General features: G+C 41.0%; 1 protein-coding gene across 2 annotated transcripts; it reads right to left on the reverse strand.

Annotated features, from left to right (window-relative positions):
* Positions 1–607: 607 nt before the first annotated feature.
* On the reverse strand, positions 608–20,265 carry oat (ornithine aminotransferase). 2 transcript variants are annotated; one of them, XM_078564831.1, is made up of 10 exons: positions 20,148–20,265; positions 15,650–15,877; positions 12,322–12,546; positions 9,200–9,295; positions 8,552–8,679; positions 8,316–8,438; positions 8,095–8,223; positions 4,181–4,294; positions 2,302–2,446; positions 608–1,297 (listed from the first exon to the last, which is right to left on the reverse strand). In XM_078564831.1, the coding sequence occupies exons 2-10, from the start codon at positions 15,849–15,851 to the stop codon at positions 1,137–1,139; spliced, it is 1,323 nt and encodes a 440-aa protein (XP_078420957.1). In that variant the 5' UTR covers positions 15,852–15,877; positions 20,148–20,265; the 3' UTR covers positions 608–1,136. The 2 variants fall into 2 exon arrangements, with proteins under 2 accessions (XP_078420957.1, XP_078420958.1); XM_078564832.1 differs by having other exon boundaries at positions 15,650–15,872; positions 20,144–20,215.
* Positions 20,266–25,962: the final 5,697 nt, after the last annotated feature.

Raw genomic sequence — 25,962 nt, forward strand, 5'->3', positions numbered from 1 at the left:
GCTTCAACAAATACATAAAGAGAAGTGAGCGTTGGCCCCCTAGAGGGTGAGATTGGGGAATTAATAATGGGAAACAAGGAAATGGTAGAGATTTTGAACAAGTATTTTGTATCTATTTTTACAGTAGAAAACACAAAGCATCTCAAGAATAGGAGAAAATCAGGAGGCAAAAGGGAGGAACTTAAAATAATCACTATCACTAGAAAAAAAGTACTACAAACTAATGGGACTAAAGGCTGACAAATTGCCTAAAACTGGTGGCTTGCACCCTCAGATCTCAAAAGGAAGTGGCTGTAGAGATAGTGGATGCATTGGTTACAATCTCTCAAAATTCCCTCAATAATGGAAAGGTAAGTGGTCAGCACTTTTAGCCCTTACCACTACCATTAACACTCCCTTTGTCTTTATGTCCATGACATCTTTGTTAATCTTTCTTTAACCCCCCCCACCCCCCCACCTATTGCTGGCCTTTATCCAGCTTCACCTACTCCACCCCACTTAAACAGTATAAACTTCATCACATTTCTACTTCTCTTTAGCTCTGAAGGGTCATACAGACTCAAAACGTTAACTCTGTTTTTCTCTCCACAGATGCTGTCAGACCTGCTGAGTTTTTCCAGCATTTTATGTTTTTATTATGATTCTTACAACCCGAAATTTAAAACAGAGTCAAAGGGCTTCATATATCTGTGTTCATTTAAGAAAATGGAGTGTCAAAATTGAAACTACAACATTTCAAGTGAATTATTTTCAGGAGAACAGAATTTCCACAATGATGAATGTATATAATCTTTTAAATTAAGTTAATTTGAAAACCTTACGTGAACTTCAATTTCACCTAGGATTTTATTCTAGATTTTAAATCGGATTTGTAGCACAGTTCAAACTGTCACTGGTTTAACAGTCAAACAAGGACTATTTCAGATCTTTGGTCTGTGACTGAAGTTAAATGTAGTTTCCTAATTAAAGATGAAGATTTGAGAAACGCATAGTAGGTATCAGCTACTTCAAATAAAATCCTAGGTATATGTGCAACAAATACTATATAGCTGCAAAGAGATCAAGAATACATGATCATGAATGCAAGACCTTGAGTACGTATTGAAAATTCATAGCATTAAGAGTTTTAATCTGCTTCAAAAAGACAAAATAGTCTTCTGAATGATGTCCACGCATTCTCTTAATTCATCTTCTTTGATGACAAGGGGTGGTGCCAGTCTAATGATGTGCCCATGGGTTGGTTTAGCTAGCAGGCCATTATCACGTAGTCGAATGCAAACTTTCATTGCATCAAAAGCTGAAATGGGGAATAAAAAGCTAAATTAAAAAAAACTATTGAGGTTAACAATTCTGAGATTGCTCAAAAACAAATCTTGGTATTTGTTCATATTTTATGACCATTTTCCATCATGTAAAGTACCTTTCAGCTATAAGTACAGCATTAAAAATCACCTTGGTTTGTGCAGAACAGGAATGGAGCACTAAAATCATCCTGCATTGTTGAGCTGGAAAGGATTATGGTGACCTAATATGCACACTCCTGATTACTAAGCAATGACCTCATATTCGTTCTGGCTGGTTTGGGTTCAAAAATGTTTGGATTCAAACAGTAAACAGCCTATGAAAGCAGGGTTACTTGTCTAGCCTTACATGACAAATGTGACAGCACAAGTCAGCCAGCAACTGAGAGCACAGCTCAAGTTCAGCCACCATCTTCAGGAGAAAATATGTGGGCAAGGGAGAAACAAAATGCAATCATTTAGGTGAGGCAAGAAACCCTATTTGCACATTGAGCAGGAAGCAAATTAAGTTAAGTGCTGTTTAGCTTAATGCTTCATAGACCATTTTGGCTGAATAACAATTAAAAAATACACTTATCTGGCACTGGGCTCCATACACTAAGAGGATCCAAAGTTTAAATACTTGGTACATAAATTAGCTGATCTTAGCTGGGGTGACAAGAATGTGAAGACTACACCTCTAAATAAATTGGATTGCTGACTCAATAAGATTACCTAGTTTTAGCATTTCTTTGTACATAGAAGCACAAAAACAAGTTGGAGAAAGTCTGTCTTCTTTGTGGTACTCCATTGGTAGCGCGATGATTGTTTCATGTTGAGAGATTAAATTTGACATCTGTTCTAGGCACCATCATCTCTAGCTGCATTCTGTTAGGCCACCAATGAAACTTATTTATTTAAATTGTCTCTAGTGATCGCCTGTGTTGCTTGACTGGAATTGCTACAATACATTGTGTGTAACAGAGCCATAATTGATGAAAAATTCACAGGCTGTTTGTACCTTTTGTTTCTCTAATAACAATGGCATTCAATAATCCTTTTCCTCTTACAGCAGTCACAATATCTGCTGGCAGTTTCATCAGCTCACTTCGAAGGAGCATTCCCATTTCCTCTGAATTTTCTGCCAAATTTTCTTCTTCAAGAACCTGTATATTTCAGTTAAAGGGATATTGCAAAGTTTAGCTCAGTCGTTAGGAACAGATAAAGCCAACTAGGCTTAAACAAGCATTCCCTTTTTCACATAAGCACCATCTACCTGTCTCCTCACTACATTCCTCAACCAGAAACTCATCTTACTGCCTCTTGAAAACATTTATATGGTCTGTTTCAAAGGCTTTCCTGATGACAGTCCAGAACTCAATCATCCTTTGGGGGAAAACATTCCTCCAGGTATGCCTCTTTAATCCAAGCTTCTTCAGTTTTAAACACTCTGTACACCAGATCTGAACCCTTCAATTGAACAATTTTCCTTAATAACTTTCTTCATATTTCTGAACATATCAGCATAAAAACTTTTTCAAAGAAAAACTTCCAAAACAAATCTCTACAATTTCTGTCAAGCTACTGCCTTATTTCCAGCCTGCCTTTTTTTCTCTATGATGCCATCCAACTTTGCAGCCCTTAACTTTGCCTGAACACCCTCCGACCCAATTTCTGATCTGCCCACAATGCTGACGACACTGGTCAAAATCAATGTTCTATGTGCCTGCACTGTAAGCTCAATAATAACCAGCCACTTCATTCTCTTCCATGTGTGTAACCCATCTTCAACATGTTCAATTCCAACTTCCAATATGTTGTAATATGTTGTAAGCCTTCTTGTCCAACTCTCAGTTAAATCAGCAAGATGCCCCAGGGGTTCTACCCTGAGCTCCCTTTTATAACTTGCATGCTAGACCTCTAGACATTATTTGAAAGCAGGGAGTAGGCTTTTGTATTTGGCAATGATACCCAATTCTAGCTATCAACACCACTCCAAGGATGTGGCTACACTATTGGATTGCCTGTCCAACTTCAAAGTCCTGGATGAGTTTAAATTTTCTTCAATCCACACGAACAAGGTCTTCCCACTAATGCCTACATAGCAACTTCAACCTCTCAACATGGGCTGAACCCTGTGGAGCATAACCTATGCACTAGGTTAATCAACCCCATCCAACTCAGGCATTTTAATTCCATGTCTAACCAGTTTTGCCCAATGATTCTTCTCTGCTAAAAAAAGCTGCCTTTATCACTCCAAGGATCGATTTCTCAAATGGTGTTCAGTTTGCCTTCCTTTAACGGTCACATATTAATCCAAAACTGCCTCATGTTCTCAAAAGTTCTATGCACCAAATAATCTGTCCTTACCAGGTTTCACAAGTTAATTCTCCCTCAGCTTATCAACCACAAGACTCTTGTAAATTCCTCCAGTCCCATACCTTCTAAGAAATCTACTTCAGGCACATGTCTCATTCACATTCTAGGTTCCTCCAGCTTTGCACTAATACTTACCCACTGCTCCAGGGATTAATGTTGAGCACTACATACCTGTTCTTTGGAACTTTGCTGTGCTATTTCATTCCTTCTAAAGCTTGTAAGCCCATCTCTTCAGTCAATTTAAATCCCCTTCCACATCCACCACCCCCCATACATTTTCATCTGTAACCTGCTCAGTTTTCTCTATTTGCTAGAAACAGATTATCTAAATGAGCGTACTTTATAAACAGCAGCTGTTATTTTTTTTATCTATATTCACTTCAGTCATGACAATCTGGAAATCAATTATGAAAGTATTTCTGTTAAGAAGGGGGAATTCATTATAAGTGAAAATTCAAGCTGATTGGGCATAAAAACTTACTCCTGTAGCTAATTTCCACCTGTCTGGATCACAGACATACCTCAAGTGCAGCAATAGCAACACGACATGCTAAAGGATTACCACCAAATGTTGACCCATGCTGACCTGGTTTAATAGTTAACATAATTTCATCATTGCACAGCACTGCTGACACCTGTAAAGAGAGAAAAATTATCAACTTCATTCCTTATGAAAAATATACAATTTTCAGCAACATTTTCTTTGGAATAAAGTGCTTCTATAACAAACAAAAATCAGTGCAACTAGATGAAATGCTCATTTAGACAGCCAGTGCAGACATAGATAGGCTGAATGACCTCCTTCTGCACTAAAAATTCGGAACTGATTCTTTTAGCCACCTCCTGTTGAAAATCAATGGTCACAGACATAAACTATTCTGCAGAAGCAAAGAATAGGGAAATGATTTACTGTTTAATTAAGATTGCAATCTCTTTTTGAATGCGAATGAAAACAAAAACACAATGCACAATCATTTTGACACTTCCATGTGTTCAGTATTACACATACAGGGATACACAATGGTTTTCTACCAGAAATTTTAGTTATGATATAGATGCAATGTTGGTGAAAAAACTTGCAGAATAACATCAAATTGGGAGCTAGTGCTGTCTGAAGTCTAATTACAAGTATTCCCTACGTTACAAAAATTACCAGCCCTGTGCTCATAATTTAGCTCAAGGAACACATTATGCTCAGTGGTTTAGTGAAAATTGGGGGAGGTGTTGTGCTTTGGGAGCTGGTTGCAAGCAGAGTTTAATCTTCCAGGTGTTTAGTGAAAGGCCAATTTTCCCATGTTTAATGAAAAGGAGAAGGAATCAACGATGATGACCCAGACCTCAGTTTCTGAGTGAGTACACACAAGTATCATCCGCATACTCAAGCTGCATGACCAAAGCTAGAATGATTTTGGATTGAAGACAGTGTAGATTGAACAATTTCACATCTATTCTGTAAATTCTCTATACTTGTGGGTAGGTTGCTTGAGGTGAGATGCAGTATTGCAGCGAGGAAGATGGAGGAGGAGGTTCAACAGCGAGATCCTGGAAAATGTGGCCCATTTCCATATATTGGGAGCCTCCTCTCAACAAAGAGAGACAGACAACAAAATTCAACATCGCCTCCAGTGTGCCAGCTCAGCCTTCAGTCAACTGAGGAAAAGAGAATTTGAGGACCAGGATCTCAAACCCAAGACTAAGGTTGTGGTTTACTGGAACACAGTGATCCCCACACTCCTATATGCTTTGGAGTCTTGGACAACCTACAGCAGGCACTTCAAAGCACTGGAAAAGTACTACCAGTGGCACCTTTGCAAGATCTTCCAAATCCAGTGGTAAAAAAGGCAGTTCAACAACAGCATCCTCTTCCAAGCCAACATGCCTATCATTGAGGCACTAATCATTCAAAACCAGCTCCACCAGACAGAACATGTTGTTCACATGCCTGACATCAGACTCCCAAAACAACTGCTCTACTCTGAGCTCAGTTGCAGCAGGAAGCTCCCAGGAAGACAGCGGAAATGCTTTAGGGATGTCCTCAAAGCATCCCTGAAGAGGTCAAACATCTCTGACAATTCATGGGTGCCCTGGATTGTGACCCACCGAAACGGAGAAGAGGTTTATTTGGGAAGACAAACTCATTGAGACACTTTGTCAGGAAAATGCAGAGGCAAAGCTGTAGCGTCAGAAAGAGCACACAAACAATTCATCTAACCCGACCCTTCAAGCACCACCTGCCTGCATGTGGCAGAATCTGCAGATAGCACATTAGACTCATCAGCTATCTCAAAACCCATTAAACCAGAGTGGAAGCAAGTCATCCTCGATTCCAAAAGACTGCCTAAGAACAATGATAATTGTGATGCATCTGTACAATTCATTGTAAACCACTGATATGGTTTTTAAAAATAGACAGTAAGCCCTGACTGCTGAATAGAATGTAGACAGTACTCCATCATGAAAGTCATGAATATTTAGAAAATTTAACAAAATTCCCAAAGATGCCTTTGAGCTGAAGCCCAAAGACACTGAAACCCTGTAAATTAGGACTTTAATTTTTAAAACAATTGCTACTCTGCAGAAGATTCAGCAAAAATGCTCCAAGTCCTGATTTCTATTATGGGATAGAGGACAAAAAAAATACCATTGAATTGACAGGATAATTACACTGCCATGTTTGTTCAAAAATTGGAAACTTTGTGAATCAGATTATAGGACAAATGTGCCACAGGTTAGTATGCCAATTCTAACAGATGCTTACTCAGCAGCTACCCCAAAGGGTCTACCTTGAATACAATGGTCAAAGGGACAGTAACCAGAGGATACAGGTTTCAGATAATGGCAGAACCAATGGGTAGCAAATTTGTAGACCCAGCAAAAATCTGATCTGCAGTTCTGCTGGTGAACAAGGGATTAAAATATCAAAGCATAAATGCTGCTAACTGCAGCAAGTGCCAGGATGTGGAGACCATCAGTCATACATAAGCAATCACAGTTTAATGTCTTGAGATGGGCATCTGTGATTAGTTGTTTATGCACTTCCGAAAATTAGAGTTGAAAAAGCATCTCATGTTCCCTGCCAGAGGTGGGGCTAAAGTTTAGATTTTTCGAAGAATGGAGAATATAATAGAAAGCAAAGTGTGTAGTTTTAGGTTAAGTTTCTGTGTACCCTAACAGAAGTGGAATGGATTACAGATTCACTTGGCACCTCTTAACATGTGCCATGAGGTTATTTAATCCCAGCTCTAGGAAAGAGAACTACATAAAGGACACAGATCACAGTGCTCCCACAAGATGTGGTGACTGCTTCAGAGATGCAGTCTTCACATTTTCCTTCTTTACTGTTTCTTCTTTGGTGGTTTTTGCTGCACCATATTGTAGATCACAATAAAGTGGCAAGACAAAACCAAAATACTGCGGATATTGGAAATCTGAAATAAGAACAGAAAATGCTGGAAATACTCGGCAGGTCAGAAAAGGAATGAAACTGGACTTTGATGCCATTGTAAAGAGGGATGACCAACCACATTGTTCACATTAAGCCAAGAGAGTGGGGCTAAAGATGGGTCATTTGGTTTCGTTACTGTATGTAAAGTATTATGATTGTACAATTACTATAAAAGGTAATGTTTATTTGTATCAAAATTTCTTATTGTTAATTACTTGAGCATTTATGGCACAACCCCCTCATCCAATACAATTTCTATGACCAGATGCAACCCTCTGGCCAAAGTTTTCCCATCCCTGTTCTGGAGGTCTCGATTTTCAGTAATACACGACTGTAACAAATTCTACCAGACTCCCTATATGTTAGTAGCACACTGCAAGTCTGGCATACAATAATGCAGAGTTTGATATTCTAATTGCTCCACAAGCCAATTACCTGGAGAAAATTTATGTCAACAAACATGCTCTGCAACTGACCAATGACTTCAAGTAATTAGATATTTATTCCAAATATCAAATTCTAGTAACTATTTCTCATTTAATTTTCAATACTTGACTATAGTTACATCTGCATTGACCCACACTGGCCTAGCACTAATTTATAAGCATACTTTGATTTGTTAAAAAAAAATTATTTAAATGCAAGTAATTTCATTCAGCCTCTGTTTTTTCTCCCTCTTTGCATTTAAGTGATCCCAGAAATGTCACATTTATTGCCCATCCCTACCTGCCTTAAGTGGCAGACCTATTTGTATAAACTGAATGGATTAAGAGTCAACCATAAGATTTTGGTCGAGAGTCACATGTATATCACAAAACGGCAGGTTCAATTCCCTGTGGAATATATGACCTAGTTGAATTTTGCAGTAATCTAGCAAGTTAACATGTTATTCTATTTCTTGAATGCAATTTCACTATTTGCCATGGTGTCACTACCATATGCTTGCTATGTTGGAAACACTTCAGATTATATCTGAAAATCACCACTCACTGGATACACGCCTCCAGAGAGAGCTTTTCCAAGAACAACAATATCTGGTCTGACATCTTCGTGATCACATGCCAATCGTCGTCCAGTCCTAGCCAGTCCAGTCTGCACTTCATCTGCGATGAACAGGACCTATTCAATGATGCAGAATCATAACTAAAATGTTTCCTGTTCAGATTCAATAAACTAGCAATGCTTGTTATAACTATATTTCTACAACTCACATTATATTTTGTACACAATTCTCTCACTCCTTGAAGGTAGCCTTTGTCAGGAACAATTACTCCAGCTTCTCCCTGGATTGGTTCCACCATAAATGCTGCCATATTAGGGTCCTGGAATGCACGCTAAAGAGAGAACTGCAATTATCTAGTAACAATTATCTAGTAGCAATATCAACACAAAATTAATGAAAAATATAAACTGCAACAAAACATTAAAACCAATTATATTTTAATACCTCTATAGCTGGCAGGTCATTGTATGGGATAATTTCAAACCCAGGCATAAAAGGTCCAAATCCTTCATAACTACTGGGATCTGTTGAACTGGAAACAGCAGACATAGTTCGACCCCAAAAATTACCAGCTGAAGGAAAGGGTATAAATAAGATAAAGTTAATATTAGTGAACCGTCAGGCAGTCCAAACTTTCTAGCTCCGGATAGGGCATGCTGCAAATCCACTTACGGAAGTGTTTCCTTTGGGAGTTCAAGATGTATACCACAAACTTGATGCTGCATTTTTCTTGGAGAAAAAAAATCTTTGGCTACCCAAATTTTTCATTTTTCTTTTGAGGATTTACCAGAATTAGAACAATTCAAATAATAGCCAGATGAGAAAACAAGAACTTTGCACCATTATATATTATTTTAGTTGGAAATGTATGTTTCAGTCCTAGAGCAATCTAATAGAATTTAATGGGCTGTCCCATCTCCTAGGAATCAGAGTAAAATATTACATTTACAGGTAGTCCGAAATAGTTTTAAAACGTTACCACACTTGACATTTTTGAATGTAGTAAACAAGGATTACTTAATGTGAATTACAACTGCAGTGACTGAATGTTACATGGAGCTGATGTCCCACTTTTTAAAAAAACAATCTTACCTGCAAAAAGAATTTTTGCTCTGTATTTAGGAATTCCTTTAACTTCATATGCCCATTTACGAGCCAGCTTGCAAGCACTTTCTCCAGCTTCCACACCTAAAACCAAATTTTATAATTCAAAAATCCAAAAACAAATAATATTTTTGAAAAACAATTGCCAGAAGTTGATCAGAATTTGGTTTACATGCAAGGCAAATGGTTCCAAGCACAAATTTCTATTGTTCCTTCCATTTACCACAAGAATGTAGTAATGTTAGAACAATTTGAAATAGTTGGAATAGAAAAAGTCTATATTGCCAAATTTCAAGTCACGTTCTGCCCGCCTTTCAATTTCACTCCACATGACGGGGGTTAGTCCAGGATCTCCATTCCATTCTGCTGAATAGTTTTCTTTCTCTTCAGAAAATGAGCACTCAGGGCCCAAATCATGTATACAAAAATCACGAGGCCAAGAATCTCTCCCACACGCCTCATGGAGTCCCGTGTCACATGATTATATTTAAATCAAAAAGACTTTTGGGTTCCAATATTTTAACTACTGCTTAAAAAGAATAGCAAACAGTATAGATTCCATAGTAAGCAATGCAAACTTACCACTTGCTCACCAGAATGGAATATTGGGCAAGGGAACAGGATCACAATGGGCCAGAATGCAATTGCTTTAATTCATCCGAGTATGACTGATTAAAACAGTAGAAATAACAAAAAGGAAACATTGAATATTGCTGAAAAGATACGTGTCGCCGAAGCTTTTCATCTTGCATTCCATCAGGACAAATGCAAGAATGTCAAATTATCATGACAATTTATACTACAGAAGAAAAGAGTGTGACTGGTTGGCAAGTTGATTCTGATTGGCTGAGGCATTGCCATGGAGAAAGCAACGGGGAACTATAGGCTCCCAAGGTCCTGGGTAATTCAAAAAAGACACAAGGCTTGAACATACCATTCGTTTTGTTTGCAGAGAACAGGTCCCATGTATGCATGTACATCGTTTCTAGCAAGCATAAATAAGCAATGTTATAAGCTCAACTGATAAACTAAAATTAGTTGTTTGGGTAGCTATTAGTGCACTCAGGGTTATTCAACAAATGCTGCCCTAATAAAGTGCACACTAGACCCTGGGGATCTGCCTATAACTTTGTCTGGCCCCAGCTTCAACAGAGGCAGGTTTGCACCTTGGTAGCAGCTGGCACTGGTGGGCAGTAGCCCAAACTGTATATGGCCTCTCCTACCCCAGTGGCGAGCTGGAGAGAGGTGGTAGAGCATTATTTTGTGGTGCTGTTTTATTAAATTCTTTTCAGTAGCTTGATACTTTGAACTAATATTTCTAACAAGCTGTCATGAAGCAGAATTGAGTTGCAAGAATGTTATTTATCCTGCAGAGTGAAGAAACACCCATCTAAGTTGTCAGTGAAGCTCAATTGGCTTACAACTGAAATTCTTGATTAGATTACAACATTGAATTTCATTCTTTACGCTAAACTTTTTATGTAGATTTACACCCATGCTCTTTCTCTAGAGCCCTGTTTCATTGCATCAAATAGTTGGAACTTGGTATGAATCTGATCCGAATTTATTATTGTAAATTGAGAACTGTATTTAGAATCCAAGTTTGAGAGAAAATACCAAAGAACAAAGGAATAATGAAAAGGAGTCCCTAAAACTCAAAGTTCCATCACAAGAAAATCTCAAAAGTAGCCCTCAAAACAAAAAAAATTGACCCATGATGGGCAAGGCATCTGGGAATGGCAAAGGCTTTCATGAGCCAGGTTTTTTCCTTCCTCCCATTTTCATGTTCACACATCCGACTTACAAATGAAAGACTGAACAAAATTCTGGGTCTCATCACTTTAGTTAAGAGATCTTTAACACAACTACAGTTCAGTACAAACCCTAAAATGCACAAATCAACTGTACACAACAAACCTAAGGCTAGACTGGATGAAAATCTCCATAAACCAAAACCATGAATTCTGAACACCAAGGTTTAAACATGGAATCAGTATTAATTTTAAAAGGAATCTAATAATTATAAAAGTTTGATGAGAAATATCAAAAATATTTTGAGATATTATTTATTCACCTGAAGAAACGGACCAAATCAGTAGTCAACATGAATTTAGAAGCAATGGACCATGCCTCAAATCCTTTGAGCTAACTGAATTAATGACAAGGGAAGTTCAGTGGGCATGATTCACTTACATTATAAAGGATTCTGAATGCAATGTTTCATTTTCTGACTTTATTTTAATCATATTCCAGCTAAAAACTGCATATTTGTATAATGCTGTGTTCTTAAAATTCCCCACCTTACCACAAAATGCAAAGAGAAGTTGATACAAGTTAGTCAAGTTAGACAAATGTTCAAACAACAAGGCACAGGTTTAAATCATTCTGTTCAGTGCCCTGACTTGCCAGCCTAGCTAGACAGCTGACTAGATTCATGGCATCGCACGGACCAAAAAATAAATGAAATTAAAATTAAAATCTTAGATGCGCTTGCTGAGGGTTATTAGATAAGCACCCCATTTTGGTCAATTTAAATTAATTTAAATATAGCAGTTCAAAGCTCAACTAAGAGGGGTAAGATCTTTGATGAACTAATTTCCAAAAACCTCTAGCATTTTCCTTAGAACAGGAGTAAGGTAACATGCTGCTGAGCACTAAGTAATGGTACTGAATATCAATGAACTGTGAGCTGCTCAATTAAACGTCTTTAGAATCTTTAATCTGATATAAGAAAACACAATTGCCACACTGAGCAGACCATGAGGGATTAAAACCTATAACATGCAAAGCTGAACACCAAAAGTTGCATTGTAACTCAGCAGAACTCAAATGCCTGCTCTTAAATCTTCTCCACATTGAGATGTTGAACAGAGCACAAGCATGCCCTTGCAACCATCCAGAGGTAGCGCCCACGCACATTCCTGTGGGACTTTTCAAAGCTGTGCTTCAGATATTGGACAATATAAACCTGTGCCTTGTAAAAGCCAAAACAGTGAAATGGCATAGTATTTCAGCATGCCATAAGAAAAAGATTTTTTTTTTTAAATGCACATTTTTCCTTTATAATACAGCTGTGAACATTCTATATTAAATTATCATTGTTTACTAACCTGTATTCATTGGCAACACCTTCTTGTAGTTGAACAGCTTAGTGACATACTCTTCATACTCTCCCAGTACATCATTGTAGAAAGCCCGTGAAGTGAGTGTCAATTTATCAGCTTGAGATTTAAGTGCTTCAATAATCTTTGGGTGACAATGGCCTTGATTCACAGCACTGTAAGCACTCAGGAAGTCAAAATACCGTCTGTCTTCCACATCCCATACATAAACTCCTAAAAAGTTGAGTATGATGAAAGCTATGACTTTTGTAAAATATTTATTTGTCAAATATTTGAAGTCCACTTTTTACCATCAATAGGAAAAACTAATTTACCTGCACAGGTATAAGGCACCAATAGTACTGCATGACTATGAAAACATGAATCCCTCAAACCAGTTTCACATCAATACAAACTGGTTCAATATGCAAATGATACCAAAAGCTAGGAAGCATCATCAAAATTACGAAAGAGGTGAAAAACACGAGTGACTAGAAAATTAGCACATACGTTTTCAGACAGACAAGTGTTGCATATAGGAAGGAAAATGAGTGATGTATTCCATATTGTGTTAAAATGCTTGGATTGAAACTAATAGGCCTAAAAGTATGAGTAGATTCTGCACTCATCTCCAAGCAAAGCCAATAAAATATTGAACTATATTCAGCAAAAGCAGTTTAGTACAAGTCAGAGGAAGTCATGATAAAACCTGAAAAAAGAAAAGGGAAGCATTCGTAAGGGCTAGAAGGCTGGTAACAGATGAAGCCCGTGGAGAATACAAAGAAAGTAGGAAGAAACTTAAGCAAGGAGTCAGGAGGGCTAAAAGGGATCATGAAAAGTCACTGGCAACCAGGATCAAGGAAAATCCCAAGGCCTTTTATACATATGTAAAAAACAAGAGGGTAGCCAGGGAAAGGGTAGGCCCACTCAGGGACAGAGGTGGGAATCTGTGTGTGGAGCCAGAAGGAATGGGAGAGATACTAAATGAATACTTCTCATCAGTATTCACCAAAGAGAAGGACTTAGTGGTCGATTTGTCTAGGGAAGAGTGTGTAGATAGCCTGGATCATGTTGAGATCAAAAAAGAGGTGTTAGGCATCTTGAAGAATATTAAGGTGGATAAGTCCCCAGGGCCAGATGGGATCTACCCCAGAGTACTGAGGGAGGCAAGGGAGGAGATTGCTGGGGCCTTGACAGAAATCTTTGTATCCTCACTGGCTACGGGTGAGGTCTCAGAGGACAGGAGAATGGCCAATGTTGTTCCATTGTTTAAGAAGGGTAGCAGGGGTAATCCAGGAAATTACAGGCCGGTGAGCCTTACATCAGTGGTAGGGAAATTATTGGAGAAGATTCTTCGTGACAGGATTTACTACCATTTGGAAGCAAATGGGCGTATTAGTGAGAGGCAGCATGGTTTTGTGAAGGGGAGGTCGTGTCTCACTAACTTGATCGAGGAAGTGACAAAGATGATCGACGATGGAAGGGCAGTGGATGTTATATACATGGATTTCAGTAAGGCCTTTGACAAGGTCCCTCATGGCAGACTTGGACAGAAGGTAAAGTCACATGGGATCAGAGGTGAGCTGGCAAGATGGATACAGAATTGGCTTGGTCATAGAAGACAGAGGGTAGTAGTGGAAGGGTGCTTTTCTGAATGGAGAGCTGTGACTAGTGGAGTTCCGCAGGGATCAGTGCTGGGACCTATGCTGTTTGTAGTACACATAAATGATTTGGAGGAAAATGTAACTGGGCTAATTAGTAAGTTTGCAGACGACACTAAGGTTGGAGGAGTTGCAGATAGTGAAGAGGATTGTCAAAGGATACAACGGGATATAGATCGGTTGGAGACTTGGGCGGAGAAATGGCAGATGGGAGTTTAATCTGGACAAATGCGAGGTAATGCATTTTGGAAGGTCTAATACAGGCAGGAATTATACAGTAAATAGCAGAACCCTTAAGTGAATCGACGGGCAGAGGGATCTGGGTGTACAGGTCCACAGGTCACTGAAAGTGGCAACGCAGGTGGATAAGGTAGTCAGGAAGGCATATGGCATGCTTGCCTTCATTGGCAGTGGTATTGAGTATAAAAAATGGGAAGTCATGCTGCAGCTGTATAGAACCTTGGTTAGGCCACACTTGGAATATTGCGTGCAATTCTGGTCACCACATTACCAGAAGGATACGGAGGCGTTGGAGAGGGTGCAGAGGAGGTTTACCAGGATGCTGCCTGGTCTGGAGGTTATTAGCTATGAGGAGAGGTTGGAGAAACTCGGATTGTTCTCACTAGAGCGACGGAGATTGAGGGGCGACTTGATAGAAGTTTACAAAATTATGAGTGGCATGGACAGAGTAGATAGTCAGTAGCTTTTTCCCAGGGTGGAAGAGTCAATTACTAGGGGACATAGATTTAAGGTGAGAGGAGAAAACTATAGAGATGTGCAGGGCAAGTTTTTTTACGCAGAGGGTAGTGAGTGTCTGGAATTCGCTGCCAGAGGAGGTGGTGGAAGCAGGTAAGATAGTGGTGTTTAAGAGGCAGCTTGACAAATACATGAATAGGATGGGAATAGAGGGATACGGACCCCGGAAGTGCAAAATGTTTTAGTTGACAGGCAATATGATCGGCGCAGGCTTGGAGGGCCTAAGGGCCTGTTCCTGTGCTGTACTTTTCTTTGTTATTTGTTCTACTCTGGCTGGATTACACTGGTGTACTGTGTCTAGTTTAGGTCTCTGAAGCACAAGGGAAATAAGAGAAAAACAACTAGGTAGAGGTCCAGTTTCAGAGCTCTGCGAAGCAATGCAAAACTGAACGAACTTGAACTTTTCAGCCTCAAAAGAAGAAATATACAACATGCCAATATAGAAAAGCGCAGTTAATTACTAAAACTGCCACAGGAGCAGTAACACAGGTTCAAAAGTAGTCAATGGAAAGTTTCAGATTAACTTTTAGAAAGGTCTTCATGCACAGCAAAGGATACATGGAACAGGCTTTTGAACAGTGCAGATAACGTAAAAACATGCAACCATTTAAGATCTAACTGAATGTTCCAATGCAAGAGGGCTTCCAGAGTATCTCTGAATGGATGATGAGTTGTGACTTCTCCCATCCAGAAATATCGTGATTAATACAGATATCCAAAAGCAGATGTGGAGTGACCAAGTCTTAAACAAAACGTTCTGCGTTTATGTGATCATTTCAACAACTTTGAGTACAACATGAAATAAATATCAATTGTATTTTGCTCAAAAGCATAAGAAATGCTGTACAGGATATGGCTTGGGCATTTTTAATTGTAGAATCTGCTATTAAGTTTTAGAACAAGTATTCAGAACTGCCTACCTTCCCCTTTGGTCAATGCTACAGGCAGTGGACTATAATTATGTGCACCATACTTTTCTTCACGTGCAAAAACCTCTTCTGAAGTGAGTGACTTCTCAGTTTTTAATGCTGTTTCTGTGGCTGCAGAGTAAGCCACTGTCTTTAGTCTTCGCTTCAAGACTGAAGTGCTGGAATTTATGTAACGTGAGAATTGGGACAGCATTTTTCTTTAAAACGTTCCAAGCTTTGCTGTACAAATAAAAGGAACAGAGTTAATTATTTGTGTATTAAATTTTATGTAATTTATGCAGCAGTAAGCCTTGGTCTCAGCTGATATTTCATTTCAATGCTTCAGCTACAATGCTGAAACATTCAAAGAGTTTTAAACTAACAGTGAATGAAGTACATGCAGAGGAACCCTCCATTTTGAAAAAGGAATCACTATTCAATTCCCATACACCAGCAATGTTAACGTGAGCTAACTTAAATTTTCTCAGCTATACCCGAATACTTATCATTGCATAATAAAACTGGGGCCCAAGATTAGAACGTATTCAGATGATCAGTATTTAAATGGAAGGAGTGATTTATAGACTCCATCTCCGGGTTCAGTAGGTATGCAGCAGTCACTTCCTGAATTCCTACACAACCTAGGCCAATGCATGAGATAAGCCCAATTCAACAATCCCTTCCTAACATCCACAGGAGGCAAAGTCTTAACCATCCTTTATGTGGCAATGATGCAACAACATCTGATGTCAGGAAGTTGTCAAATTGTATTGCACCACAAACAGTACCTTTTCTCCCCAGCACATCTATACAACCAACTCAATGTACAATGAATTCTACCGAAATTGTCATGCAAGTGAGTTCAAAGTATGCATTCTTTAAGATAACATGATTTTAAAAATAGAAAATTTGAGATAGCAAAGCAAGCCTGAGCAAATAATTTGTATAGATGCAACATGTATATTCAAAGTTAATATAATAAAGCTATGCTTGGCTACTTTAATGCTTGTTTCACTGTCAGTGAAAACTTGGCACAGGCAGTAATCTGGAAGAAACTCATGTTATATGATGCAACATGCAGGGAGCATTGCTCTAGTTAATAGAGGATAAGTTTGTATAGCCAAGGATGAACACCACTGACGAAAGCACTAATGTACAAATATTTACACAAATTAGTTTTACTGTATTTTAAAAACAAACTAAACTATAAGGTAAGTAACAGGAAGGCATTATATTTTCTAGTTTACCCTCACCATCCACCATCCCCTGCACACCACCCCCCTCCCACCCCACCCCAAAAATAACTATCCTGTGCAATCTCTCAGTTTGCAACTTTTTTTGTTTACTCCTGTTGTAAAGTATATCATTTATGCAAACACAATCCTGGAGATGCAGGAATTTTTGAAATAAAAAAACAATTTGCTGGAAATAAACAAGTCAGAGTTAACATTTCAGGATTTTTATCACAGTGCTGATGAAAGGTCAGAGGTACAATGTTAACTCGGTTTCTCACTCCACAGATGTTGCCTGACGTGACTATCTCCCACATTTTCTCGACCATTTATGCCTTTCTTACAACTGCAAGTGCTTAAACATGAAGTTTTAAAACTATCACAACTGCTGATTCACAATGAAACTTCTGAAAAATTAGTTTATTCTATACAAAGCATCTTTAATTTTGTAGTCAATCCTAATGAAAACATTAAACAGTAAAATTTAGTTTTGTATGTTAAACTATACTTAATCCTAAACTTTGTAACTACATTTCAACTCATACTGTACCCAAATTGGTCTACAAATATTCATCATTTTTGAAACAAATTCTGGGCTATTAGTTCTTCAGAACATCAAGTATTTGCACTGAAACTTGATAATACCAGCTTGAAGGGCAAGTTACACCTACTGAATGCCTTTATACTTCAACTCACTAGAACAAAATATAAATTCTGAATCACAAGCATACAACTGTTGAGCCTAAAATGAATGGCATTCATAATTCTGAAGCTAGGTTCATTTAAGCTGATTGTCATCAACTCAAATCATTAACTTCTTCATCCTCCACAGATGCTGCCTGACCAATTTGCTATTTTAAGCATCCATTACACTTGCGCAGAAACATAGCAGATAGGAGGAGTAGGTCATTCGGTCCTTCGAGCCTGCTCCACCATTCAATATCATCATGGTTGATCCTGTCTTGACGCTGTACTCCCAAGCACTCCCCATTTCCCTTGATGCCTTTAGAGCCCAGGAATCTATCCTTCTTAAATATATTCAGTTACTTGGCCTCCACAGCCTTCTGTGGGAATTCCATAGGTTCACCACCCTCGGTGAACAAATTTCTCATCTCAATCCTAAATGGTCTACCCCGTATCCTGAGACTGTGACCCCTGTCCAGAGGAAATATCATCCCTGCATCCAGTCTGTCCATCCTTGTCAGAATTTTAAATGTTTCAATGAGATCTCCTCTCATTCTTCTAAACTCCAGTAAATACAGGCCAATAGTCAGCCCAATCTCTCCTCATACAACAATCCAGCCATCCCAGGAATCAGTCTGGTGAACATTTGCTGCACTCCCTATATGGCAACTATATCCTTTCTTAGTTAAGGAGACCAAAACTGCTCACAATATTCCAGATGTGGTCTCACCAAGACCCTGTACAGCTGCAGTGAGACATCCTTGATCCTGTATGCAGTCCTCTCGCAATGAATGCCAACATACCATTTGCCTTCTTAGCTTGCTGCACCTGCATGCTTTGAGTGATTGGTGTACAAGGACACCCAGGTCCCTTTGTACATCATTTCCCAATCTATCCATTAAATAATACTCTGCCATTCTTTTTTTCCTACCAAAGTGGATAACTTCATACTTATCCACGTTATGCTGCATCTGCCATGTATTTGCCCACTCACTCAACCTGTCCAAATGCCTTGAAGCCTATTAAACATACCTCATCGCTGACATTCCCATCAAGTTTCGTGTCATCAGGAAACTTGGAAATATTACATTTAGTTCCCTCATCCAAATCATTGATATATATTGTGATTAGCTGGGGCCCAAGCATTAGCTGGGTCCCTGCAGTAACCCACTAGTTACCACCTGCCACTCCGAAAAAGACCCATTTATTCTTACTCTGTTTCCTGTCTGTTAACCAATTTTCAAACCATGCCAATATATTACCCCCCCAATCCTATTTGCTTTAATTTTGCACAGTAATCTACGTGGGACTTTATCAAAAGTTTTCTGAAAAACCAAATACACCACATCCACTGGTTCTCCCTTATCTATTCTGCTAGTTACATCCTCAAAAAAACTCCAGTAGGTTTGTCAAACAAGGTTTCCTTTTCATAAATCCATGTTGACTTTGTATAATCCCATTGATATTTTCCAACTGTACTGTTATCACATCCTTTATGATAGACTCTAACACTTTCCCTACTACTGTTGTTAGGCTAACTGGTCTGTGTTAGGTTAACCGGTCTAACCGAAGAATTAAAATCACCAGTATCATATCAAACAATACACTATTATTTCACCTCTTTTCTATTTTTCCTTAGTTCTGTTGAAGAGTCATACGGATTCGAAACGTTAACTGTGTTCCTCTCCGCAGATGCTGCCAGACCTGCTGAGTTTTTCCGGGTATTTTTATTTTTGCACTGTATCCAAATATTGCCTTTGCTGAGAATAGGCCGGTTCAACCTTTGACAAACAGGCCTTGGAAGAGCCATCCAATATTTCTCAAGCATTGGGTTGCTGCAGTAAGATTGCCAATCACAGAACTTTGGCATTTGCTGACAAATATTTTTGGCAGTCGCGCAGCTCAGGGGGGCAAGTACTGTGTCGACCAATCAGCAGGTCCCTGCAGAACTTTCACAACTGAGTAACCTGAAGCCAGTCTTTCAGATACTGCACCACTCATATTCGTTCATATAACTTACAAAGTAAAAAGTCAAACAGCTCCCCAGTTACCATAAAACGGGTTTAACCATCTCACCTTAACATCCCAATGAGCTCCATGATCTATATCCATCCTAACTCACCCTAAAGTAGATCAAAACGCATCGACAGCTCACTACTGAAATCCTCCACAAGCGTCCACATAGAGACCTAAAATAACCTGCACTCTCTTCTGCACATTCCCCAAAATGCCTGGCATCCAGAAAGCTCGAAAGCATATAATCGCTCTGCCACCCCGTCCCTCCCCTCTCCATGTAACAGGCGGACCCGATTTTATTTCATTGCGAACTGACGCGTCGACTGGCTCTGGCACGGGCGGGACTCCCGATAATTCCAGTTCAGACAGAATTAAATGCCCAGTGATGGCGGTGCCGGGGGGGGGGGGCAAAACCACCGTCAGCACGGGCCCCGGCTTTCGGCCAACCGGCATTACCTACGCGAGTTACACCTCACGAGACCACCGCGGCCCGACTCGGAGGTGGAAGCCGAGGAGAACCATCCCGAGGAGACCGACCGAATCTGATGCGTGCTCCACCCCCTCAGACTCAGACTCACCTTCACCACCGGATTGACTGGACAGGACAGGACCGCGCGCGCTCCCGACGGCCGTTTAAATAGGCGCGTGGACCTCCCACGTGACGGCGGACACGTCACCGCGCGGTGGATGTGCGCGCGACTCCCGTGGGCCGAGAGCCGCGTCACCAACAGCTCTCACTGATCCCTTTGGTCCCTGGTGTGGGGGCTGGGCTTGGTGGGTGGGCTGGGTGCTGGTGTTTGTCAAGGGGAGATGAGGTTATTAGTGATTGTCTGCATTGTGACCAACGTAAAGCACACAGTTTCGTCAGATGAATGGCAAGATGGTGATGGGTCCTCACTAGGTTGGGAGATGCCAATCTCACCCTTGGCACAGACGCGGTCCTGTTCCTCACCAGCCAGCTCTGCTGCACGCTTGTCAAACTCTGTGAGGGACCTGAGCTCAGGCATCCACCGCCACCCCAGGATCTGTCCTTGTTTTTTTTCATCAATTCATGGGATGTGGGCATCACTGGCTGGGCCAGCATTTATTGCCCATCCCTAATTGCCCTTGAGAAGGTGGTGGTGAACTGCCTTCTTGAACTGCTACAGTCCATAACAAAAACAGAATTACCTGGAAAAACTCAGCAGGTCTGGCAGCATCAGTGGAGAAGAAATCAGTTAATGTTTCGAGCCTTCACGGCCCTTCGGCAGAACTGATGCATAGTTAGGAGAAAGGAGAAATATAAGCTGGTTTAAGGTGGGGGGGGTGCGGGGGGGGGGGGGGGGGGGAAGAGAGAAGTTGAGGGTGTGGTGATTGTGGAGATAAGCAAGCCGTGATAGGAGCAGATAATCAAAAGATGTCACAGACAAAAGGATCAAAGAGGTGTTGAAGGTGGTGATATTTGTCTAAGAAAAGTGCTAATTAAGAATGGAAGACAGGACACTCAAAGTACAGCTCTAGTGGGGGTGGGGTGGAAAAGACTAACAAGGTTTTAGTTTTAGATTTAAAAATAATGGAAATAGGTGGGGAAAGAAGAATCTATATAAATTATTGAAAAAAGGTGGGGGGGGGAGAAACGGGGTGGGGATGGGGGGAGGGGGAGTTTAAGATCTAAAGTTGTTGAATTCAATATTCAGCCCGGAAGGCTGTAAAGTGCCTAGTCGGAAGATGAGGTGCTGTTCCTCCAGTTTGCGTTGGGCTTCACTGGAACAATGCAGCAAGCCAAGGACAGACATGTGGGCAAGAGAACAGGGTGGAGTGTTAAAATGGCAAGCGACAGGGAGGTTTGGGTCTTTCTTGCGGACAGACCGCAGGTGTTCTGCAAAACGGTCGCCCAGTTTGCGTTTGGTCTCTCCAATGTAGAGGAGACCGCATTGGGAGCAACGAATGCAGTAGACTAAGTTAGGGGAAATGCAAGTGAAATGCTGCTTCACTTGAAAGGAGTGTTTGGGCCCTTGGACGGTGAGGAGAGAGGAAGTGAAGGGGCAGGTGTTGCATCTTCTGCGTGGGCATGGGGAGGTGCCATAGGTGGGGGTTGAGGAGTAGGGGGTGATGGAGGAGTGGACCAGGGTGTCCCGGAGGGAACGATCCCTACGGAATGCCGTCAGGGGGGGTGAAGGGAAGATGTGTTTGGTGGTGGCATCATGCTGGAGTCGGCGGAAATGGCAGAGGATGATCCTTTGAATGCGGAGGCTGGTGGGGTGATAAGTGAGGACAAGGGGGACCCTGTTCATGTTTCTGGGAAGGAGGAGAAGGCGTGAGGGAGGATGCGCGGGATATGGGCCGGACACGGTTGAGGGCCCTGTCAACGACCGTGGATGGAAAAACCTCGGTTAAGGAAGAAGGAGGACATGTCAGAGGAGCTGTTTTTGAAGGTAGCGTCATCAGAACAGATGCGACGGAGGCGAAGGAACTGAGAGAATGGGATGGAGTCTTTACAGGAAGCGGGGTGTGAGGAGCTGTAGTCGAGGTAGCTGTGGGAGTCGGTAGGCTTGTAATGGATATTGGTGGACAGTCTATCATCAGAAATTGAGACAGAGAGGTCAAGGAAGGGAAGAGAAGTGTCAGAGATGGACCATGTGAAAATGATGGAGGGGTGGAGATTGGAAGCAAAATTAATAAATTTTTCCAGGTTCCGACGAGAGCATGAAGCAGCACCGAAGTAATCATCGATGTACCGGAGAAAGAGTTGTGGGAGGGGGCCGGAGTAGGACTGGAACAAAGAATGTTCCACATACCCCATAAAGAGACAGGCATAGCTGGGGCCCATGCGGGTACCCATAGCCACACCTTTTATTTGGAGGAAGTGAGAGGAGTTAAAGGAGAAATTGTTCAGTGTGAGAACAAGTTCAGCCAGACGGAGGAGAGTAGTGGTGGATGGGGATTGTTGGGGACCGTTTTGCAGAACACCTGCGGTCTGTCCGCAAGAAAGACCCAAACCTCCCTGTCGCTTGCCATTTTAACGCTCCACCCTGTTCTCTTGCCCACATGTCTGTCCTTGGCTTGCTGCATTGTTCCAGTGAAGCCCAACGCAAACTGGAGGAACAGCACCTCATCTTCCGACTAGGCACTTTACAGCCTTCCGGGCTGAATATTGAATTCAACAACTTTAGATCTTAAACTCCCCCTCCCCCCATCCCCACCCCGTTTCTCGCCCCCCCACCTTTTTTTTCAATAATTTATATAGATTCTTCTTTCCCCACCTATTTCCATTATTTTTAAATCTAAAACTAAAACCTTGTTAGTCTTTTCCACCCCACCCCCATTAGAGCTGTACTTTGAGTGTCCTGTCTTCCATTCTTAATTAGCACTTTTCTTAGACAAATATCACCACCTTCAACACCTCTTTGATCCTTTTGTCTGTGACATCTTTTGATTATCTGCTCCTATCACGGCTTGCTTATCTCCACAATCACCACACCCTCAACTTCTCTCTTCCCGCCCACCCCCCCCGCCCCCCCCCACCTTAAACCAGCTTATATTTCTCCTTTCTCCCAACTATGCTTCAGTTCTGCCGAAGGGCCGTGAAGGCTCGAAACGTTAACTGATTTCTTCTCCACCGATGCTGCCAGACCTGCTGAGTTTTTCCAGGTAATTCTGTTTTTGTTTTGGATTTCCAGCATCCGCAGTAGCTTTTAGCTTTTTGTTTTTATTACTGCTACAGTCCATGTTGTGTAGGTACACCCACAGTGCTATTAAGGAGGGAGTACCGGGATTTTGACCCAGCAACAGTGATATATTTCTAAGTCAGGATGGTGAGTGACTTGGAGGGAAACTTCTAGGTGGTGGTGTTGCCATGCATCTGCTGCCCTTGTCCTTCTAGATAGTAGTGGTTGTGGGTTTGGAAAATGCTGCCTAAGGAGCCTTGGTGAGTTTCTGCAGTGCATCTTGTAGATGGTACACACTGCTTCTACTGTGCATCAGTGCTGGAGGGAGTGAATGTTTGTCAATGGGGTGCCACTCAAGCAGGCTGCTTTGTCATGGATGGTGTCAAGCTTCTTGAGTGTTATGGAGCTGCACTCAATCAGGCAAGTGGAGGGTATTCCATCACACCCCTGACTTGTGCCTTGTAGATGGTGGACACTCTTTGGGGAGTCAGGAGGTGAGTTACTCGCTGGAGGATTCCGAGCCTCTGACCTGTTCTTGTAGCCACAGTATTTATATGGCCGGCCCAGTTCAATTTCTGGTTAATGGTAACCCCCAGGATGTTGATAGTGGGGAATTTAACAATGGTAATACCATTGAATGTCAAGGAGCAATGGTTAGTTTCTCTCTTGTTTGAGATGGTCATTGCCTGTATGGTGCAAATGTTACTTGCAAGATCAAATTGTCATTTGTCAATCCAAGCGTTGATATTGTCCAGGTCTGCATTTGGACATGGACTGCTTCAGTACCTGAGGAGTCGCGAATGTTGGACAGACTGTTAGCAGGACAGATGCCAAGGCAGATGATAAGGACGCCTGCCTTCTGTGGGTGATGAGTGGATCTGCATAAGGGCTGAGGATGCGAGCGGCACAGAATGTGAGAAGAATAAAGATGTCAATGTGTATGTGAGAGTCACTGGTGATGCCCCTTGTGCTGGCAGTGTGTGAAATCCATGTGTACAGGGTTCTGTGATTGCCAAATGGGCTTGTGAGATTTCAGAGTGAGGAGAAGGTTGACTTACCCTGGCGCAGCGGATGAGATCATTCATCCTTTCCCTACACTGGATGGATGTTCTGTGGGCCACCTTGGTATTGACTGCACTGGGGACCTTCTCCCAAGCTGGAGTGGTGAGGTTAGTGGACCACTGTCTCGCATCACTGAGGTAAAGAACATCTCAGTGTGCCTCCACCGCATCCAGAAGTACCCCCAGCGCTTTGTCACTAAACTTGAGAGCCATCACTCGCCATGACCAGTCCTGAGCTGCAGAGAGTGTATCATGTGCGTGAGTGCAGCTTAAATATAGCGCCCAGAAAGATGATTGGATGCGGTCACGGTGGGGTGGACGAATCGCAGCCTGCCCCGCCACCAGACCTGACGTGGATCACATTCATGCATATATAATGAGCTGAAAAACAGATGATCTGGCACGCAAACCTGCCTTTCCTGCGGGAGATGCGCCACTTTTTCCACCTGCCACCACACTTAGTCTCCGGAGGGGAAAATTCCATCCCTCGTCTTTTGCCCTCGTGCTAGGCTCTGCCATTGTTAAGGCTGGGAATATAAATGCACCAAATATTGTGCTCTGAAATTTAAGAAAATTGGGAACAGAAGTAAATTAACACTTCTGTAGCACTTATAGATTGTGAGTGAAAAAGGTATTTTTCACTAGCTTATGCAGCAATCTCTGATTTACTGTGGCAAGATTTAATGTAACCAGCTGTAAAGTGCCCCCTACAACTTTAACCAGCACAGTTGCACAGGAATTGCATGAGCTGCTTCTTCCCATGACCCTGACTCATGTTTTTCTTCATACCAGAACCCCTATGGGTTCTAATTTCTTGTATCAAGTGGGTTGTTCTGTAAACGATGACTTGCTGTGAAACAGATAATTCACGAAAAATAAAATTGTTTAAATTTCAGTTTAAGAAGGCATTCCTGCATTGGACAGTGAGGAAATGGCAGAAATGCTAAATATACACTTTACTTCAATTTTCATGGAGGATGTAAATTTTGGCTTTATGTAAGTGGCAAAGGTGAGTGTAAAACTCAATGGAAGTTGCTACTGGAAGAAAAATTGGGCAAAGGAAGTTAAACTTGAAGTAAACAAATCACGAGGTTTATAAGTGGAAATTCTAAATGAAGCTAAAGAAGAATTAGCAGACTCTGACTATAATCTCCTAAGACTTTGTGGAAAGAAAAATTGTGCCACAGCAAATGTTGTATTCCTTTTCAAAAAGACTTGAATAAGACGGGAAATTATGGACCTGTTGGTCTTAAATTGTTGGTAAATTACTACTCTTTATTACAGGATTAAATTACTAAACATTTGGAGAAACATGAGTTAATCAGAGTTAGCAACAATTTCTCAAGGTCTTGAAGATTATAAAAGAGTTATGATAAGCTAATAATAGAATGTTTCCACTGATTGGTGAAAAGGTGATGGGAGGACAAAGACTGAAGATAATCACACAGGGTGGTTAGAATGTGAATCCCTCTGCCACAAACATTTATTGAAACAGAATCCATAAATTCCTCTAAAAGATAATTTAGTTAAAACGAAAATAAGCTTTGTATTTATGTAGCACTTTCACAGCCACCGGATATTTCAAAGCTCTTTATAGCCAATTAAGTACATTTTGAAGTGCAGTCACTGTTGTAATGCAGGAAATGCAACAGTCAGTCAATGTGATAATGACCAGGTAATCTATT

Source organism: Cetorhinus maximus, chromosome 20, assembly GCF_964194155.1.
Source record: "Cetorhinus maximus chromosome 20, sCetMax3.hap1.1, whole genome shotgun sequence".
NCBI lineage: Eukaryota > Metazoa > Chordata > Chondrichthyes > Lamniformes > Cetorhinidae > Cetorhinus > Cetorhinus maximus.

Excerpts from the sequence above, each read along its gene's own strand:
- oat (XM_078564831.1), bottom strand. The coding sequence starts at position 15,851 with ATGCTGTCCCAATTCTCACGTTACATAAATTCCAGCACTTCAGTCTTG. Across the intron at positions 9,296-12,321 it reads GGTGTTGCCAATGAATACAG|GTGTGGAAGCTGGAGAAAGT; the intron begins GTTAGTAAACAA and ends ATTTGGTTTTAG. Across the intron at positions 8,680-9,199 it reads AGCAAAAATTCTTTTTGCAG|CTGGTAATTTTTGGGGTCGA; the intron begins GTAAGATTGTTT and ends CCTTTCCTTCAG.